The 20,374-nt window shown below is 35.3% G+C and overlaps 3 protein-coding genes across 3 annotated transcripts; all 3 read right to left on the bottom strand.

The window, feature by feature from the left end:
• Positions 1 to 482: 482 nt before the first annotated feature.
• On the bottom strand, positions 483 to 18,060 carry LOC136340356 (DNA-dependent protein kinase catalytic subunit-like). The gene is made up of 49 exons (XM_066284390.1): positions 17,828 to 18,060; positions 17,489 to 17,726; positions 17,129 to 17,290; positions 16,887 to 17,072; positions 16,702 to 16,832; positions 16,493 to 16,649; positions 16,223 to 16,437; positions 15,913 to 16,163; positions 15,670 to 15,854; positions 14,649 to 15,155; positions 14,421 to 14,594; positions 14,201 to 14,368; positions 13,958 to 14,147; positions 13,566 to 13,747; positions 13,313 to 13,515; positions 12,756 to 13,261; positions 12,380 to 12,699; positions 11,920 to 12,330; positions 11,354 to 11,869; positions 10,985 to 11,183; positions 10,086 to 10,931; positions 9,874 to 10,030; positions 9,577 to 9,724; positions 9,339 to 9,520; positions 8,551 to 9,276; positions 8,332 to 8,499; positions 7,876 to 8,032; positions 7,550 to 7,667; positions 7,299 to 7,494; positions 7,080 to 7,237; positions 6,905 to 7,028; positions 6,596 to 6,848; positions 6,398 to 6,540; positions 6,033 to 6,216; positions 5,695 to 5,889; positions 5,476 to 5,641; positions 5,094 to 5,423; positions 4,851 to 4,981; positions 4,364 to 4,586; positions 3,870 to 4,126; positions 3,050 to 3,259; positions 2,526 to 2,684; positions 2,175 to 2,464; positions 1,932 to 2,120; positions 1,614 to 1,870; positions 1,323 to 1,556; positions 1,092 to 1,262; positions 719 to 925; positions 483 to 619 (listed from the first exon to the last, which is right to left on the bottom strand). Exons 2-49 carry the CDS (start codon positions 17,628 to 17,630, stop codon positions 508 to 510), a joined length of 11,496 nt encoding a protein of 3,831 aa, XP_066140487.1. The 5' UTR covers positions 17,631 to 17,726; positions 17,828 to 18,060; the 3' UTR covers positions 483 to 507.
• Positions 18,061 to 18,185: 125 nt separating this feature from the next.
• Positions 18,186 to 19,408, bottom strand: LOC136340374 (translational activator of cytochrome c oxidase 1-like). Its single transcript, XM_066284422.1, has 4 exons — positions 19,106 to 19,408; positions 18,886 to 19,039; positions 18,712 to 18,804; positions 18,186 to 18,659 (listed from the first exon to the last, which is right to left on the bottom strand). The coding sequence occupies exons 1-4, from the start codon at positions 19,260 to 19,262 to the stop codon at positions 18,275 to 18,277; spliced, it is 789 nt and encodes a 262-aa protein (XP_066140519.1). The 5' UTR covers positions 19,263 to 19,408; the 3' UTR covers positions 18,186 to 18,274.
• A 117-nt stretch (positions 19,409 to 19,525) lies between these two features.
• Positions 19,526 to 20,370, bottom strand: LSm3 (U6 snRNA-associated Sm-like protein LSm3). Its single transcript, XM_066284434.1, has 3 exons — positions 20,107 to 20,370; positions 19,938 to 20,045; positions 19,526 to 19,791 (listed from the first exon to the last, which is right to left on the bottom strand). The coding sequence occupies exons 1-3, from the start codon at positions 20,125 to 20,127 to the stop codon at positions 19,615 to 19,617; spliced, it is 306 nt and encodes a 101-aa protein (XP_066140531.1). The 5' UTR covers positions 20,128 to 20,370; the 3' UTR covers positions 19,526 to 19,614.
• Between the last annotated feature and the right edge of the window lie 4 nt (positions 20,371 to 20,374).

Raw genomic sequence — 20,374 nt, forward strand, 5'->3', positions numbered from 1 at the left:
TCACAGGCATATATGTAGTTTTTAACTTCGCAAGTTTCTAAAGGACTCTTTTACAGTCAAGAATCAAGCCAAGAATGCATCCCGATACAACTCGTCGTAGACACCTCCGAGAGCATTCTCCTTTTTTCCTAAAGAAAATTGATAAGCGGTGTTCTAGCTTTTTTTCCACGGATATCAAACCCTTCACCATTCTTCTCACGCCTACGTTGAAGGAATTTATAAACAACCCTCTATCGTTTCCTCTTCACGCTTATCTTACAAGGAATTTAGAGTCAAACTCTCTATCGTCTTTTAGATAATATTAATTAATGATCTTCGCATAAATAAATAACGCTTACCTATACATGCGTGGACCCCTGTTTGAGAAAGGCAGATGGTTTGAGTTTGAGTTGCAAAACACAGGGTGAATTAAAATTTCTCTTGTTAGTAAAGTTATATTGTTTCAATAATGGACAATGAAAATAACAAAAAAACAATATGAATAATAAAAATAATAAGAAAATATAATCATACGGAAGCAGCCCATCCAAGATACATTCGACCCAAGAGATTTTCATCTGTGGCATGATCAATTAGGCTGTCCACTTGGTCTTCGACGGAGAGATTTTCAGTTTTAAGTCTAAAGAAATGAGTAGAAATTTACCAAAAAAGTAGGCCCTTAAGTGTGATTAGTGTTTAAAGGAGGTATGAGTAACTTGAAAGTCATTGTAACGCTTACCTGGCCCTTAAATCGTAGATGGGGCTGCCTTCGACCAACGTCATAAACGCTTTGAAAAACTCTGGCTTGAGGAGGTTAAAAATAGAAAATTTCAAATCTTCAATTAAGATAGCGGCGGAGGAGGCTCCTTGAAGTTTTCTTGCGGCTTGCTCTACCTTTTGCAGAGGATACCAGACGTGGTCGCTTGATTGGTCAACAGCATGAAACCTGAAAAGTGAATTAACGAGGTAGAAAAATCCTGTTCCTCTCATTCCGAGGAGAAAAGTCTGCGAGAGAAATTCTAAATATGAACAAATATTTAAGAAGAGAAAATATTCAAACGAAAATATTCTTCGGGATTTAGGACTTTAACATTAATAAATATATATAATACCTTTTAGCGTGCTCTAACCAATCAACTGAAGGCTCTTGAGCAAATACGTTCATCGTCGCCAATAAGGGTCCAACATTGACGCGGAGAGATTTCAAGCAATCAATCATAACATCTCTTAGAGCTCCCTTTTCCTTTAAAGGCTCCATTAATGCCACTATATGGGGAGTTAATCTAAGCGAGGAAAAATTCAAAACTTTGTTACATTTGCTTGCAAAAATACCTTATTGATACCTTATCGGAACGAGCTCCGGAATGGGTAAAATTTGAGTGGCGGTACCGAACGCATGCCCAAAATCAATACCCAGAACTTTTCCATTTCTAGTACATACTAGGAAATTCTGCAAATGCCTATCTCCAATCCCTAAAATCCAATGGCAAATGCAGATGACCGCATAGCTCTTTATGAAATTGTCTCTAAATGCTATAAAGCTCTCAGTTGATAAACTTAGGGACCAGATTGATGTTCTAAAACGACAAGAAGTTCTTCAACTCGAAATTTTTTGAACTCTGAATTCTCTGAACCTTAAAACGTCTCGAGGAATCATATTGACCAGACTTTGGAAAAAGGGAATGACTTTATTTCTATCTTTCCTTTGAGCCATTAGACCATAACCTTCCAAGTCATTCCCAGTTTTTCCTAAGAATTTCTGGAATTTGCTTCCCAAATGATTGATCATATTTGTCCTTTTATTTGGGAGGGATCTTTCAATAAAACTTTGTAGTGAAACTGTGTGGTCGACCCACTGGATCATTCCAAGGCTAGAGGTTAAAGGAATAACCTGCAATTTCTCAGGTCTTGAATTATTATTTCGATCTTCAAATTAAAACGTGCTTTTCGACCTGATAAATTAACACATAGTGGCTCTTGTTATCGTTAGCAAAAATACTATTCATCAGCATAAATAGCTGCTGTACCCTTTGGTCCTGCCGTGTATCTTCGCCGAACTTTACCAAAAATGGGTACTCTTTACTGTCCATTCCAAGCATGGTTAGTTTGATGGGTTTTCTTAGTGAAGTCATTACACTGACCTACACCAAAAAATTATATTTCAATTACTGCCAACACCTGATTAAAACCGTCACCTCTCTATGAAACCCAGATAATTTGACGTGATGCTGAATCAGAGGTAATTTATCGCCAGAGTACTGTCCAGGTATTTCTAGCTCTATGTTCAACCTGGCGGCAGAGAAGTTGGCCAACCAGGGACAGTAATCTTTTAATTCTTTGGAAAATTCATGTTTTTTATCTAGTAAAGCTTTGCATTTCTGGGCAATCGGATTCACTAAAATGTTCTTTATTTCCTGCATCGAGGATAACTCGGTTACACCCTCGAATGCAGCTTTGAAGTCTTTAACTTGCCGGTATATGTTGCCTAGTGTTGTAAGTTAACACAGAGATTGATTATAATGCGAAACTATGGATAAGGGTACTACCTTGCATGCTTTTTGAGTCATATGACGCTGGAGTGTCTTTGAAGAAGAATTCCATTATTTCGTTTCTTAAATTCAACGCATCCTCTATCTTTTGGCAAGCGCTCATCTTCTTGATGTAATATTGCAACGTTGTTAAAGGTACGCTTACTTTGCAGAGGGCTGTTATGTAACAAAATTTCATTAATATCATGCAATAAGACACGAATCGATTCCGTTGCTTGGGGCCATGATTTTAGATTAGTTAATAGTATCCTGCAGTGTGGGCCTGGACCGGAACGGCCACACTGTTAAGAGACTAAAAATTAAACATCTGTAGGGCACGTGCCACTATGACCCATCGTTGTTAAGGACAAACACAACCATTTATTTACATTTCAAGCATATCAAAGTAATTTTGAAAGATACCTTGCATAAGTTGAATAAAATTTTCTACTTTCAGAAATAATACCCTGAAAATATCAAATTTCAATTAATTATTTGACCCCAAGCACCAAAGCATCAATATCTAAAATTCAGTCAAATACCCGATAGAAATTGATCTACAAGCACATCGTGCAACAGGAGGGCGTCCAACTCATTGGTCAAGAGTTTAGTTTCTTCAGAAAATTCACTGTGAGTCTGTGAATAGTTCTCTTTGCTCAGCCTGTAAGAGTACATGATGGCTTGAGGGTAAGTTTTCGCTATTCTCAAAATAATGTCGGAGATAGCTGTTACTTTACGAGTGTCCACGTTAGCTGCAAAAGAAATATTTTATTTATAAATGTATGTTTCTACTTTGTTAGTTTAGGGTAGAATTCAAAAATAGGTTGATGAGGGTGGATACGGCTTTTGTTTGCACTTAGAAAAGTAACTCTTAAAGATGCCCAATTAATAGAATAGAATAGAATTTCCCCGTCTTCGGGAAAGTCTTAAATACTAAACCCTCTGGCGGCGCACCATGGGCGTACCCTAGTTGGGGTGACATCAACACCACGTTCATTACCCGCCGCATTGGACTGTGGCACCGAAGCTAATAAGAGGCCCTTCAACGGTGATTTCGTCAATCGTAATAGCGTCGGCAATATTAGAGCCGACAAAACTTATCATAGGTAATGCCCATGCCGACAAAGTGACTCGATGGGAATTCTCATGCGCCGACTAAAGTCTACCATGGGCGTGCCAAAAGGCTACATCCATTCCTTAACAATAACTTAACCTTAACTCTATTTACAATCTACAACCGTTCCGATAGAATCTCGACCTGACCAGAATACATAATGCAATACAATTAAAAACTATTGTAGGGTGGTTGATTTGATTACTGAATCCTACATAAATTTATATTTTAATCACAATATCGCATACCTAGTAACTGGGGAATCCACCCCAAAAACATCCAGCATGGTATATATTGCGTCTCCGCTATAAAATCTTGATGGGCTTCCTCTTCCACGGAGTTCTTTAGGAGAATGCATGGGAATAGCTGTCTCGCTTCTTTAGAACCTAATCTCATGGCTCTTAGAACAAAAACAACGAAATTTTTTTCTTGATCAGATTTTTCCTGAACGAAATAAGCTAATTTGACCAAAGCTTTGGCTTGTTCCTTAATAACTTCCTGTGTCCTGTGAATAATTTAAGAATCACAAATATTTATAAACATAATTTTAGGAGAAGCGTGGAAAATAAGCTCCAGTTCACATACTCGAGGAGCAATTTTATTTCTTTAAGCAAAAATTCTAGGTCTATGCAAATTTCAGAGCTGACAATATAAATGAAAAATGGATCAACATTCACAAGTTTCGTCAGTCACGATTCGCAAAATTATGAGTATGTGACCCAGATTTTAATCGGTAACTCACGTGTTGTCTAAATCCATTTTAAAAATTTCTCTCTTTAAATCGTCGCAAGCAATTTGCATAGACGGAGTGCAATCACTTCCAAAAGTTTCGGTTAGATCGGTTTTGTATTTGGAACACAAATCGGGATTGTTGTTCAGAATATCCGTAATTTCCTCGCTGATGTCCATGATTTTCAGTAGAGACGCGATTGCCTTATCGCCTTTGGTTGTGTTCACGACAGATTCTATAATGTAAGATTGAAGAAATTAGTAGAAAAACAGCGGAAATCAACATTCGGAACGACTTATATGAATAAGGGCTGTTAAAAAATAAAGTTACGTAGGGATCATGAAAAAGGTAAATATTTCCTTCTCATATTAATATATAGGTATCAAAAGGTATGAGATATTTTTTTCCAAATAACTAGTAATACACATTAAATCGATAACTATGAGGTGTTACGCAAAGAAATCTCTCAGCTTTATAGGAAAATAGGACTCCAACTTACTGAACTTAGTTAAGCTGTTTAACAACGTTTTAAGCTGCAATTCTGGCTTATTTTTAATCAATTTGGTATATAAACATCCCAAAGAACCGTATATCATCGTCAAACTGGCATGCTTCATTGTGGCGTATGACCTGGAAAAATATCAAAGACTATACTAGGAGAATGAAAATTCATGGTAAATTCGTCTGAAATTCATTATTATGTGATAGCTGATAAGCCTTCCTGACTCTATACATTACTTACTTGTAATACTTCTTTACCATATAATAGTTCCCGTCATCAACCGCTAATTTCATAAATGAAATATCCAACATAATCTCAGTCTTCTTCAACTCCTTCACCAAATCCGCGTTACTTTCCAAACGACCTATCAAAATCTTCAAAAACTGTTTCCTATAGAGAAGTTTAGATTCGTTTAAAATCAACGAAGTTAATGACTCGCTTTGAGTAGATCTCCAATAATCTTGCAAAGAACTGAGTTTACTTTTTCCGGTAACTTCAGTCAAACATTTCTCTGTTAATAGGAAACGTTCGATTTCAATAAGGGTGCGAAGATTAAGTACTTTGTCGTATCTAAAAATATTACTTGATACATCAAATGAATAAAGTAAATCCTTGAATTTACCGTAAACTTCCAAACATGGGATTAAGCAACTGCCACTCGCTTAAGAAATTCTCTAAACCGGCTTTCAAGTACTGCATAGCCTGATTGCTCCGTTCTCTCGTTAGCCATAAAATACAAAATTCTTCGGAGAAATTGTTTTTTAGGTATTGAGCCTGATCTTCTCTGCCTGAAGGGAGAATTAATTACATTTTTTTCTTTTTTTAAAAAGATAAAATTAACTTAAGGATTTATTGATGTCCTCGAAGAACTGGTTATTTCTGGTCTTTGAGAAAAGTAGGTTTTTAACCTGGGCACTGATATACCAAGGTAAAATCTTTTGCTGGAACCAATTGTTATCCCACAGAGAATCCCAGGTCTTTTCTCCCTCTTCAGGAACTAGATTTTCGACTGCTTTGGGCAATTTCTCCCACTCACCTTATGACAATAATGTTTAAGTTAACTTTTCTAAATGAGCAACCTCTAAAATACTGTATAAGTCCGGAAATGTTCCAAAAAAATTTAACCTAAATTTAATTCTCGCAAAGTTCTTTCCCTAAATTTATCGTCCAAATGCTCACCTAAATGGGCCAGACATTTAAAATAGGACTCATAATAGAAGTCTTGCCTTTCCGGTGATACATCAGTTTGGATCAAACTTTGATATTTTTCTTGGGCGTCGCGCCATCGCTTCTGACTTTCCAGAATTACGGCCTCGTGCACATCTTCTTTGCAATTTGATTTTTCCATAAAAATAGTTCGTACCTAAAGGAGATTATTGACTGACTAGCAATGTTTCGTGCGAGAAGTCGATAGTGTTAAAGCCAACGAATTGAATTGACCGAATTAGGATAAAGTACGATTTTTTAAATTCGGTTGCTGAAATTGATATCGAAAATCGCTTCCCAATAACCCTTTATCTATAGCAAATACCCCGCAAACTTACCAAGTTCCATTCGTTCAACTCCCTATACAGCTCTGCAAGCTTCAACCAATGCTTTGTTTCATCATCACCAACACCGCTCCTTTTTTTCGAAGAACTGGGAGCAGGTTCCAACTCCATTATATACTCCTCAATAACCAGTGTTCCTATCAAAGAAGAAAAACTCATAATAAAAACCTACAAACAGGCCGAATAACGCACCCACAGAAGCTAAACCGCTTTGCTGGCAAACCGCAGCTATTATAGCGGGGTCCACTCGGAATTTCTTTTTACTGTCCAAGAGAATATCAAACAAGGTTGAAAAAACATTGGTGTTGTATTGCACCGTGGTGGTAAAAATGCGCTTAATGCCGTTAAGGACTTCGCTGAAGAAAATTTCGTTTATGTCCGATAGTTTGCTGTTTAAAGTCTTATACAGCACTGTGAAGAAGGTTTTCGCAAGTTCGCTATCGTTCTAAACATTTTATATTATATATATTTAAATCATCGTTAATCATCCTATAAACTAACCAAAATAAGCATTTGCAGAGGTTTAATCAGAGAACCCAGAGTGATTTGAATGTCCGGGAAATCCCCGTTACGGTAACTCCTGTAAATAGTGACTTTCTTTTCCCTTTCTTTTGCTGCGTCATACCTGCAAAGGATAATTAAACCAACCACAGAGAAAATTTGACAAACACGAAACCTTTGAAAAACCTGCTGCTGCTTCTGGGCCACAGCAAGGTGAGCATAATTCTTCGACACTTTAGCTTTATCCCTTAAAAACCTGCGTTTATTCAGCTTATAGCGATGAGACAGCTGTATTTCATTTGGATTTAAAAAAGTACTAGCATCCCCTATTGACTGTATAGACGAAAATGCAAACAAATATTCAATTAAACAATTCAAATGCAACATCAGATACCCCAAAAAGACTGCTCTCCAAGCTAGTAACCTGCGATATGTGCACTTCGCGCGCGTTAACTTGTTGCGTCTGCGCAAAGGATAAATTGTCCTGTGTGGCTCTTATAGCACCCAGGTTGTCGATAGTCTCATCGAGGCCTTCAGAGTAGCTACTCAAAGTCTCTGCAAACATTGGCACCACTGAAGGATGCTGAAGTCTAGTATGGAACAAATTAGGGGCTCATTGTTGAGATCGATTACGAAAGTGCGTACCTCCAGTTGGTTTGTAATTTATATTCTTGAAATTCGCAGTCTTCCAAAGGGTGCTCGAACAATTCCTTGTTGTATTCGTCGGGTTTGATTGATTCCAGGAGGAAGTACGATGCGTAACCTATAAAATGTGGTTTCACAAAAAAATCATCATTCGAAGAAAAAACGTGATAATTAGGGAAGAAACACCAAATCCGAGAGTTAGAAAGTAAGAAATTTTATATTGCAGTCTTGCAACATCATTGGATTTCTCTGGACTTCCTGATAATAACATTATACAATATTGGTATCTAAAGTACTCTTAACTCTTAACTTTAAATTTAACTTACCCAAGAACTGGTCTTCAGTTTTGGCCAAATAAAAATTCGACAAAAGATATGGAAATTTTTTCGAAATTTCCAAGGGCACTGCCGGATTTTTGGACCAAAACGTTCTTACTTTATTCCTGAGCTCAATATCCCGCTCTGTAAGGCCATATACTAAGACCTGAAGGATTACATAAGTGATTTTACGATTTACATAATATACAAACTGTTTTAACAAGAATTAAGAAGATAAGTGAACGGAAGTTACATATAATGTGTTTTTCTGATTGTGATCAAATTAGTGGATTATAGAGCAATCTTGTACAGTGGCGGGATGGTTTTTTGCAGTATGATTAGAGATTAGCCAGGGGCTAGGGTTTAGCCATTCTCTGAGCTGAATACATAAGTTCAAAATAATTATTGAGAAATTTGTTAAGAGAGATTGAATTATAGATATTTATTTTCGAAGAGTGTAGGTACCTCTTGGCACTGCTCTAGAACATCGCAGCTCACGAGCTTCGCTTCCAAAACCGCAATCATTATATCATACATCCGGCCTCGGCAAAAGGAATTAGGATTTAGTGTATTTTTGCAAACGCTTTTCAAAATTTCTTTAAACGTTATCTCGTGCGTTAATATTCCTATTGTCTGAAACCAAATAATTATTTCTACAATTATACCCATCATAAATATCCATACTTTAAGTATTATCTCCAAAGTAATTAACTGCACTGTCGCACTTTGACTCTCTAAAAATTTAGTCCAATCTTCTCCTTTAAATGAAGCATTATCATTTAAAATATCGGCCTTTTTGCAAATTATCTTCAAAAACACGCTCTGCAAATTCATGTCCGATTGTGGAAGCCGACTCAATATTTTCTCTAAATGATACTGGTCAACAATATCTGGATAGTGCATAGCCACACCTTCAAGACATTTCGCGTATTTGTTAATATCGTGAAAACTTAACAAGACCTTCTTAAGCCCCAAACTAAAGCTCTCTTGCGTCATTTCATTTTGTTTAAAGTATCTTAGCATGAGGCCTATAGTTTCTGCACAAGGCTTGTAAATTGTTAACACATCACTGCTTAAAATGTTAACTAAAACATTCCAAAAAGAATCTATTTTCGAATTGTCGCATGGAAGTACTGAATTTGCAAGGAATATTGAAATTAAATGGATCCCAACTTCTATCGGTCTGCTATTGATGTCGCAGTTAAGCTTTGAAAATAAGGTGTCATAAGGCACCTGGACGAAATCCTTCCAGTTTTCCACCAGAAGTTTCACGAGGTCCAAGTTATACTTAAATGAGTCTTGACGGTCATTGGTGAGTATTTTTACCACATGTTCTAGGAAATTCGAAGCTAGGTTCGCTTCTTTTTCATTGGGTTGAACATCTTTGCTCCAAGTAGCAAGAATAACTATCTAAAAGAATTTAACGTGGGAATTAAATATGGAGAGGATTGGAGCTTAGGGGTGAAACTGACCACATCACTGACAAAATAATTTAAAGAATTTCCAGCCACTTTATTGTTCAGGAACTGTAGCAAAGGTTCTACGAAATATTTCGCAAAATGACGGAAAATGTGTATCATATTATCGATTACTTTAATCCAGAATATTTTTATATTGGGGTGGGTGTTTGAATCAAGGAGAAGCTGGACAATGCCTGGAATTAATGATATCAATGAATGTTTGAATGAAATGAAAATGAAAAGCTATTACCGCTCATCCAACTAGGAAATTCGACCATTTCCTCGGGATCGTAAGGTAAGTGGCAAATTCGGTTGGAGAACATGTGCTCAATTACGCCACATACCGTGGCCATCAGTTCGTGGTTGTTGACTTCAGTGCTTTCCAGGAAAACCAGCCTCTGCAATAGAAAAAAAAAAAAAAACAAAATTAAGGTAATTTTATTGAAAAAGTAATTAAGAAACGTTTAAATGAAGAACATTTTTAGTAAAAAATTTAGCGCATTCCTATAGTATTTTTAATTTTTATGACAAAAATTGTTAAAAGCACCTGCAGAAATGTGGTGTTACTAACGCCTTCTTTTTCCTCCTCTCGATCAACATTTTCGTCATTTCTACCATGTGACCTCAATATGCTAGTAGTAAAATCGAACTTCGTGATATCTTCACTGAGAGAACTGTTGAATAATCTTTGCGATTCTATATACCTAAAAATCAGCTCTCTGTATCAGTACTAAAATTCAAATTTCAACAGATATATACCTCAAAGATTTGGATTTGTTTGTGTCCATTTGCTGCCTCAAATCGTCTCGTATGTTAACCAAAATTTTCCTTTTTTTAGGATAACTATCGAAATCTACGTCGAAGGCGTAAATAGAACTGGTATCTATCAAGGCACTCCACAAAATATCTTTATCATTCTCTTTTCTTATGAACAGCTTCTCATAAAAATTTTTAGTTCTAATGGAATTGCTGATTATTGAAGCCAAAGTTTTGTAAGCAAAGCACTTGTACACCCTCAACTCTTCCTTATTCTCAATATTTGGGCTGTTTCTAAAGGAGTTTAGGGCCAATTTTAGCAGCAAAGCTCGCAATTTTGGGTTACCGGAAGCAACTGTAATGCTGCAATGCAGTCGCTCTTCACTCTCTATGGGAATTCTCAAGAACAAGATTTCCAGGAGAGAGAAATAAATAAGTCCATCGCCATAGTTGTTCAAGCTCTCCAAACAAGTGCTTATATCTCTAATATTGTCAGCGAAAAACTTCTCAAATATAACATATTCGCAATTTTTAAATATATTTGGGAGCACCGTATCTGCCATTTTTTTTTTCTTCTCAAAGCTCTCAGTTTCATTTAAGGCTAAATGGTATAGAGTGGAGAGAATTTTCGATTGAGTGTCTTCAGGACTTTTTGTCATAAACACTTTAAGCAAATAAGACAAATCAATGTCGTTTTTGTCCAGTTGTGAGTGATTTACGTAAAACTTTATTAAAAATTTGAATACTGTGTGGCTTTTGACTGCTGGTAATATGGCCAGCAGTTTATCGATTGTAGAAGAATTGCTTAGATCCGACGATAGCATCGTTTCGAATTTCTTTACCGCAGTACTAAGCAATAATACTTATAAATATTTTAATGGAAATTTGTAGACGAAACTTACTCTAATCCTTCAATATCGTCTTCAACTACTTCGGCCAATACTTCGAAAACATTGAAATAAAATGTAACACTGCTCGTTTCGGATAGTAAGATATTTTCCCTGCAAATCAGGTCTATAAGCCACTTTTGTACATCTTCGGTATTTATATTTCTAATGTTTTGTGCAAAGAGTTTCCAAAATTGCCGCACAAAATCTAGACCTGTAAACACGTTTCGTACCATTAATATTTATAATAAACAAATCTGAGTATATTGCAGTGCATTCACGCAATGTATGCAATCGTAATTTCGGGGAAAAATATTCCACTATATTTTAATTCTCTTCGTGAAAACTCTAAATAAACTCTTCTTTAAAAACATTTGTACTCACCACAATCCACGTTATTCTTCTCGAAATGCATCTGAAACAGGGACCATTTGCCCAAAACACTATTCGCTGCCATAACAAATTTATCTTTGAATTGCTCCTTATTATCATCCAAGTACTTCAATACGTAAGTTGTAGTTTTAACCGTAACTTCAACCGAATCCGAGTACACCAAAAACGTATGGAAGTTATTCAATATAACTTCAACGAGAGGGTCTGAAAATTTGGTCAGCAAATACATCCCGAAAGTCATATCATTGTCTGGGAATTCCGGACAATTGACTGTAAGATTCTTATAGAAATGACTCAAGAATGAAGAAAGTTCTTCGGTGTTGCTTAATGAAAACTTTAAAATCAAGGAGCAATGCTCGAAAGTGAGTTCTGAGAGTCTGCTGATAAACACAATATTATTTTTCTGGCATGAGAGAAAACTATTCATCAGTTTATCAATCAGGCCTTTGGAGAAGTTCTCAGCTTGAAAACGCGTATTCAGTTTAGTGCTTTGAATCGTCACTAGGCCTGGAAAAGCAGCGTGATAAAAAAGAAAAATTATTTCAACAGTAACAAACCTTTAAGCAAGTACCTCTGCTTTAAACTCACATCATGCTTCAAATCGATCTCAACGCAAAAACTATCAGACACATAAGCAGTCAGCAGATCTACCAACTTCAGTACATATTTCTCCGAAAGTTTCTTAGACATATTATCGAGAAAAGAAACTAAAATTTGAGAATGCTCGTTTTCGCCCAATTTGTCTTCAAATCCCAGAGATGAAGGGTTGAAAAGGGATTTTAAAATAATACTCAAAAAGAGCTCGGTCCAGAATCCTCTATGGGCAATATTCTGATCTGAGTTCAGTAAGGACACTGATAATTTCAATATACCACGACAACAACAAGATTTCAGGAGCTGAAACTGTTCCTTGTTTTCGAGTGTGTAATAATACGGAAGTGAAGAATTGGTACTCATTAGCTTTAAACCTGAAAAAAAATAGGATGTCCACGGAAAATTTGTTTAGTAATTACGAACCTTGATCTATAGTAACGTCCTGCAAATTCTCCAGAAAATAGCTAATCGAAATTATGTTATTCTGATCAGTGAAATCTATTGATTTTTGGAAATGCATAATAACGAAATTGAATCCATCTAGTTGGCACAACAAGCCTTGCAACCACTTTAACAAAAGTGCAGTTGCATCTCCTTTAGAATCGAAATTATCCAATGTAGGATAGCTGCTAAGAGGTTTTAAATAGTGGGAAATTAGATCCTCCTCAATGTTTTTGGTTAAAGAGCCAGACAAACTGCGAGTTATCGGCTCGATAGCGACGAAAAGGTCAATGCACACGGTTCTGCATACAAAAAGATAAATTAGTGATGAGAATTATTTTTGTGAGAGCAAAATTACCTGCAATATTTGCTCGTATTAGCTGTCATATCGAGTAGCCACTTGGAGAGGCCCTCGAAGCCCCCTGACGGGATATCTGAAGGAATTCGCCTCAGATTATCAGAAGTGCGGAAAATGTCCCGTTTTTCTATTAGGATTCGTTCCAAATGGCTGATAGCGTTTCTAATGTGAATAAAAGTGTTTTCAACCTCCTCATTTGCCACCCCCAGTAAAACCAAACTGTTAATAAAAATGTGAACCAATTCAATGGCAAAAATACTGATCAAAGCACGTTCTTCCCGGAACTCTTTGTAGATATTATTAAAAATCAGTGCCGCCCCTCTTTTCTTCACCAAATCGGGATGGCTACTGAAAAACCTCATCTTCTTTACTAAAACCTTAATATTCCGCGGTCTATTGCGTAGCTCATCATCGGAGCTCTGCTTAATCGTCCACTTCACGAACTCTCTTACACATTTTCCAGAAAAATCTCGAAGAGATGAGTTTGTGGGATGCGTAACTCCGTCCTAAAATCATCAATAAATTCGACACGAAAATTATTCACCTTGAAAACTCACCATTAAAACGTCGATTATCACGGCTAGATGAGAGCTTTCCCGTTGCATTCTCGAGGTGTACCAATGGATCAGTTGCATGAAAAGTGGCTGGAAGATGTTTCCAACAATTTGATCAATATCGGACGCTAATTGCAAGAGTGGCATGGCTATATTCTTCAGCAGATCTTCTAAATCTACCAAGCTTGAGGGGGGAATAAGTTTGACTGTTGGGAAAATAAGTTGTACAATTAAATAGACAAAGTTTAAAACGTACTTCTGCCTAAAAAGACCAAAACAAACGCTTGTAAGACCTCGCAAGCCATCACTCGAGTTTTGCGATCGCTGGAATATAAGGAAAGGTCTACCACTCGCATTATGAAGGGTTCGAGGTAGATTTCCAAGGACAGATCTTCATAGGGTAATGGCAGTTTTAAGTGTAGGTTGTCGCTGGTTACTCTACAGAAAAATGAGTGAATAAATTAAACTCTTAGGCAAAATTAACAAATATTAAAACCTCAAGCTAAAGTACAAAACAAAAGTGTTAATGAAACAGTATTAAATATAAAAATCTAGAGAGGAATAAAAGGTATTTTCAGATTTCAACGTATACGCAAAACAATACACAAAATTATATAATATAAATATAACATTATCCCTGTAACTTACTTTCTCTCAAAGTTATTATCAGGACACGCGAAAGCGTGACAAACCCTACTATTCTGACTCCCTACAAACCGCAACACTTTCTTTTGGAATTTCACCAATTCCGGCTCCAACTCCACCAAAACCGTTCTTTTTTTCAAGATTTGAGAAGCCTTTCTCTTTTTTTCTATTGTGGCAACCTGCGTTAAACCCCCTAAAAATACCTCAAATCTAAGAAAAACATCAACAATTATAAACGAAAAATACCTAATGACTTGCTGCGCAAGTAGCTATCCAAACTGGGCACAACCTGTAATAAAAACTGTTCGAATTCAGTTTTATCCATGCATTGTTGCCAATTTTCCAGAGTGGTCAACCCGATGGTAGCTAAAGGTAGGTAACTTCGTCCAACTTCAAATATTGTGATAAATATACCTGCGAACGAGAGTTATCTTAAGCCATAAATGATCGAAGTCATTTTTCATACCGACACAGTCTGGCAACAACGGCTTTACTACTACCACTGGGCTTTCGAGCAAAACCTTCAAACAAGAAATAAGAAGTTCGTCCTTAAATTGCTTCATTTTGTGCAATAGATATGTGAGAAACTTGGAAAGAGTTTCCTTGCAATTTACCATATCCTGATTCAAAGTTAAATTACCTGGAAATCATTACACCTTAAAGAATCTCCCAAAAACCGACCCTAATCGCTAACCTTCTTCGAAAAGCCTCAGGCTGTTGCTAATTTTCAATCCGCACGCCAATAGTTTATAAAATCCGCTAACCAATGGGTGTTTTAAACATTTACCGACCATATGGTTTACCATCTTGCATATGTAATCCTTAAGCATGTCTGCATCAATAGATGTCAAAATTTCCTCATAGAAGTCCGTTACGTTGAGGAAAATGTTGAAATCGTTGCGATTCTTTACTTTGCAAGCGTTATTTAAATCATTCTGCACCTCATCGATTTTAAGTTCAACGTTAACGTTAAGTTTATCGACTAATATCATCAAAGTTTTAACAAGTTCGTTGACGACTTTGGTTAAGATGTATTGGCGGTCTTCTAAGTATATGGCTATTCTATCGAAACAGCGGTTTGGTACTAGTTTAAGCAGTCCTCGCCATAGGGGGAAGTAATTTTTAACTGTGACGATTTTTTCATTTTCTTCGATTAATTCCGAATCTGAGATGTGTTGATGCGAACAAGACCAAATTACTCCTAAAAAATTATTGTAATTGATATTAGAATATTATTGTAAAGGCTATGAAAGTGTAGAGGTGCCAAAATTTGTTATAATCTGCACATTTAAATTCAAAATTTGCTAAATTCCTTGAAATAACTTTGGCGGGCATAGAATAAATGCAAAATACAACGCATAGTTAAAGGATCTGATTTCAAACTAGGAATTGAACTGAATTCAGAGTTTAAACTCATAAATATGAAAAAAATATTAGTGACTCTTTTATATCTCTATAGCACGCTTATTATTAAAACATTCATAACCATTAAGGTTAAACGCATATCAAGATTGCGTGCAAGTCTATTAGCTGCCATCACTTAGGCTCAACAACAATTGATGACCCACAAGAAGAAATTGAACAGAACTGATGAGAATCGATAAACTTAAAACCTGTCTTTTGAATACTCCAGGCGATCACCGCCAAAATGTGAATATAGCTTTTTCTGAAATGCTTGTAAGTAGGATAGAAGATTATCGCACGTTGAGACATACCTTGGTAAACAACATTCTCGACAAAAAGGTGGAAGTGATTAGTCATTTTAAGATAGAAGAAAGTGGTGACTAAGGACTCTATTACCAGAGAGTGGTGAAGTGACTTGAGTTTGTCGAAAGTCTTAAACATGTTTATTACGGCCCTTTGTAGACAAATAACTTCTGCATTTGAGAAAGTTTGATACCTAAAATCGCGAATAAAAACAGCTTAGAATACCCAAAATTTATTTAACGCACACTTACCTTACAAATCCCGCCAAACATTGAATGTAATCGGGCAAAAACGCCCACTCTTCATTATCGGAATTGTCCCCCAAGATGTAAAATTTATCAAAACTTTGCGTTAACAGAAGGAAAATATTACGGGCGTCTTCTTTGCAATAATACTGATATAAAACCCCGCTAAAATAGTTTAAACCTTGAATACACAACTTTTTCTCCGTGTGTGGGGCATTTACATTCCAAAGTATTGATTTAAACCATTTTATAAAATGCTGAAAGAACACATAAGTCAACATTTACCCGCCAGTTTTTTGCTTTATTTTAAACATACATCTAAGATGGGCATGCCTTGAGTTTTATCTAAATCCCTCAAAGCATTGGCAATAGTAAAAAGCAACGATCTCAGTGTCTCTTCCCCGACTTTCCTGTCTTCAAACCCCTTCATAGCCATCCACCCCCTAAGCAATTTTTTATGCCATACTTTATAGGTTGTAATTAACGTGTTTTCAAAAAAATTCATGTAACAACTAAAGAATTCCAGCGCAGCTACATAATAAATTAATATAAATGTTTTAAAAAGATAACATTTTGCAGTATGTACCTCTATTTCCAAATCGTTGATCAGCTTGTGATTTTGATAATTTATCAATATGTTTATAGAGCTTGTCTAATATTACGGCGTCCTCTGAGTTATTACAGCTCAGATTGAAGCTTTCGCAAAAGTACTTAAGACCCGTAAAAACACCATGGAGAATGTGCTAAAATTATTTTCTTTTAAAAAAATCGACGTCATTTTGCTTTTTAACTTGCCTGGGAAGGTCCTCTAACCATTGTCCTATCTAACTCGGAAATAAAGAGTTTCTTTAAATCATTTGGCTCTATTACTAAATATTGAAATTTTTTTGAAAATAATCCAATAACTGAAAACTCTTTTTGCCTTACTGAAATTCAAGATTTATAGTTAAGTTAGTATAATCAAAGAGTTGTCTTAATACTTGAATCTGAGTGTATTCCAGAAATCAAGCATGCCCTAATCCCCTCAAAAATTTGGGTATATTCCAACTGAAAGTCCAAACTTCTATCCACTTTTTCAAAGCTTATAATCAAAACATCTAGAACCTTGGTTTTAATTCTAGCTGAGGCCTTACTTTGCAAGAGTTTTAGACATTTCTCATTTATATCTAAAAATACTCATTAAGATTCCACTATTTTGTGAAAGAAAGATGAGTAAATTTACCTAAAATGTATTCTTCTATGTGGTGTGAAAAGTTGCTAATTAGGGTGTAAACTATTTCCAGTGACTTAACACATGAATGATCAAATTTTGGGGTCGATATATTCTCCAAAACGAAACTTAGTAATCCATTTGATTTATCAAATATATAGAGAATATATAAATCTAAAAATGTATTTAGATCAGTAAAATAAATATTATAAAAAAACAAATGGAAGTAATAGGTAGAACTTGAAAAGTTGAGTAATTGAGAGGAAATGTTCACACAGGACAAAAATCCAATATGAAAAATAAGAGTAAATATGACACTTGAATTAAACTGATCAGATCAACCCTCTCATAAGCTGAAGTTACCCTATTTACCTATTATTGTGGTGTTTAGTTGTTCTTCAGTGAGATTATAATTTAATATGGTTAGAAGGCGGTGACATTCAGCAGAACCATTTATACTATCTCTGGAATGTTCCCTCAAAATATGGAAAAAATTTTGTGGTTCGATATCCATGTCTTGTTTAAAGAAATTTTTAGATATCAACACTTATAATTTATTTTTAGTTGACATGTAAGTAAAGGCATACCGGACCATTCTGCATCTAGAATCCTGAAAAAATCCAACCAAGCATGAAAAGATGTAAATAGATTATTCGCTGGGTTGTTCGATTTTAACAAATTTTTGATATAGTTATTAAACAATATTCATGCCTTTCATGCCTGGATCCATGGCTAACCACACCAAAAATCAAAGGTAAATAAAAAGGGAAAGTATACAAATTATTCCTCGGGTTACTTTTATATTAAACAGATATCATAACCTGATAAAAGGTATAATTTATCTAATCTGAATAGAAATGTCAACAAACTAACAAAATACATCATGGAGGGAAAATATTTTAAATTTTGATTGACAAAGACGTTTCAGTATCTCTATCTCCTTTTAACAAATTCTAATAATGCAAACGAACAGACACCTTTCAATTCTAATTGAGATTGACTTCAGTCCTAAAACTTTTTAATATTCAACTTTCTTTTATAAAGATCTAATATCATTCCATAATCACACTTGCAGCTAGTAAACGATAATTTTATTTATTTTATATGCAATATAAACACAAATATAATCATTTAATCAAAAGAAATTTTGCACTTGCATCAACTGGAGCTCACATTATCAAACACCCTTACAATTTCTGGAATAGTCTCCAAACGTTTAATTAATTTTTCATAAATTGGGAAATCAATTTCGTCCAGGCTCGTTTCGCTTAATGGAACAAAATCAATTGATGCATCAAGTATTTTATATCCATTTTGCTCAAGTAATTCCTGAGTTTTTGGAAAACTCTGCTTGCTGGTAATGAACAGAAGGACTTTATCGTCCAATGACACAACATCCTCAGCATTACATTCTATGGCATGCTCAGTAGCCAACTCCATTTGCTCTTCTTTAGATTTGGAGAAAAGGCTGGAATTTTCTACTTGTATAAATCCTTTTTCCTCAAAAGCATGTAAACCAGATTGTCCTTCAATAAATTTTGATCTACAAATTTTCATTAGTATTGCATACCATTTGATTTAAATAACTTAAATACCCAGTTTTCTTTAACTGTGATGCCATAACGTTTTTTACATGGTGTAAATTGTTTGTGTATATTTCACATAAAAGAAGGCTGTTTCCCGGGCCCCTAAGAGATTGTTTAATTAGAAATTCTATTTTTTTTGGTCATCAATATACTAAATCCAAAACTGTGCTAATACTTACTTACTTTATAGGAACAATATAAAGCATTAAGTTAGATTTGTCTGAAGTGCAACTCTTGAGCACATTTTGAATGGTTGCTACAGGCATATTACATCTTTTACATTGACTGATTATTTGTGATAATTGGAGATTTTTGTCTGGGTCAAGTGATCCACCTTCTGAAATAATTTCATAAAGAATTAAATTTATTATTGAGGTAATATAACAGACTACAGGATTTTTACCTACAACCGCTATTTTAATTTGCCGGGCCAGCTTACTGAATAACAAGCTTCGTTCAGCATCTTTGGCCCCTTTTATATGTCTTATGTTTGCCCACTTCGAATGCCCAGCAAATCGTTTCGACATATAAAAGGATTTTATCGCAAGATTTCTGAACATTTTGTTCAATGGAAATGGGGAACTTCTACACAAATTTTCATTTTATGGTAACGAAAGCAGGGCTGAGGTGCAAAAACACGGCAAAAAAATTTCAACTTGTAGGTTAGAAAAGAAAATCAATTTTGCTAACTATTGAATATGAAAATCTTAAACCTCCGTTCCATACGTTTGTGACGTCACGCAGTATACTTCTTGCTAGCTATAATTTAAAATACAGAAAAAAGTACATAGCATGTGGATTTCTTGTTTGGCAGAGAACTAAATGAAAGTAATAAATTTTTTATTCCTGTTAACTTAAGAATATTAGTTATGTTAAATTAAACTCATCATACGTTATTAATGAGGACTCTATTTAAGACGTTCTAATAGGGGGCGACACTAAAATCACACCATCTCCTCGGACAAAAAGCATTGGGATGTTGCGTTTAGTATTTTTGTACACTTCTTCATATGTTTCTTCATCAATTTCCACAGTGGTTATTGTTTCTTCTACATCACTGAGAATCATATTCATGTGTTGATCATATGCCTATAAGCAGAGGAAATCATAATAATGGGAAATAAAATCTAACATAGTAGCCCTAGAGGCCAACACATCAATGGGGATTAATGGTGACATCTATTTTATTCTATAGAGAGTAACTTTACCACTTCAAAACTAATTATTCTACTTACATGTAACCTCCCCTTTAATTCTCGGTCATTCCTCATTTTGACATAAATTTTTTCATCCAGGCTTAAGCGAACAAGGTCAAGGGGCTCCTTTACCGCAATCGATGGTATCTAATAAAGCGTAATAAAAATTTCATATCAAGATATTTTAAATCTAAAAACAACTTCTTACCAGGTCCAGCTCATCTGCCATTTTAATAAAATTGTTGTTATGATGCTATTTTTTTAAGATTAAATACTTAATAGTCAAGGTTTTTAGTCACTTCGATTATCTAAAATTTAATACTAAACACTAAGGATAAAACGGTAAGAGCTAAAGGAAGAATTCACTGGTCCGATTCGCTTTACGCAAATGTTAATAAATGCTGAAAATAAAAATTTTAACCTAACTTAATTGTTTTTTGTTTGTGAATAGATCGATGATCTAACCTCAAAAATTG

The sequence above is a fragment of the Euwallacea fornicatus genome, chromosome 7 (assembly GCF_040115645.1).
Source record: "Euwallacea fornicatus isolate EFF26 chromosome 7, ASM4011564v1, whole genome shotgun sequence".
Classification (NCBI taxonomy): domain Eukaryota; kingdom Metazoa; phylum Arthropoda; class Insecta; order Coleoptera; family Curculionidae; genus Euwallacea; species Euwallacea fornicatus.

Excerpts from the sequence above, each read along its gene's own strand:
- LOC136340356 (XM_066284390.1), bottom strand. The coding sequence starts at position 17,630 with ATGGATATCGAACCACAAAATTTTTTCCATATTTTGAGGGAACATTCC. Across the intron at positions 8,500-8,550 it reads CTTTGGAGATAATACTTAAA|ACAATAGGAATATTAACGCA; the intron begins GTATGGATATTT and ends ATTTGGTTTCAG. Across the intron at positions 2,121-2,174 it reads TATCTGGGTTTCATAGAGAG|GTCAGTGTAATGACTTCACT; the intron begins GTGACGGTTTTA and ends TTTTTGGTGTAG.
- LSm3 (XM_066284434.1), bottom strand. The coding sequence starts at position 20,127 with ATGGCAGATGAGCTGGACCTG. Across the intron at positions 20,046-20,106 it reads TGGCAGATGAGCTGGACCTG|ATACCATCGATTGCGGTAAA; the intron begins GTAAGAAGTTGT and ends ACGCTTTATTAG. Across the intron at positions 19,792-19,937 it reads AATTAAAGGGGAGGTTACAT|GCATATGATCAACACATGAA; the intron begins GTAAGTAGAATA and ends CTCTGCTTATAG.
- LOC136340374 (XM_066284422.1), bottom strand. The coding sequence starts at position 19,262 with ATGTTCAGAAATCTTGCGATAAAATCCTTTTATATGTCGAAACGATTT. Across the intron at positions 19,040-19,105 it reads AATTAAAATAGCGGTTGTAG|AAGGTGGATCACTTGACCCA; the intron begins GTAAAAATCCTG and ends AAATTATTTCAG. Across the intron at positions 18,660-18,711 it reads TCACAGTTAAAGAAAACTGG|ATCAAAATTTATTGAAGGAC; the intron begins GTATTTAAGTTA and ends GAAAATTTGTAG.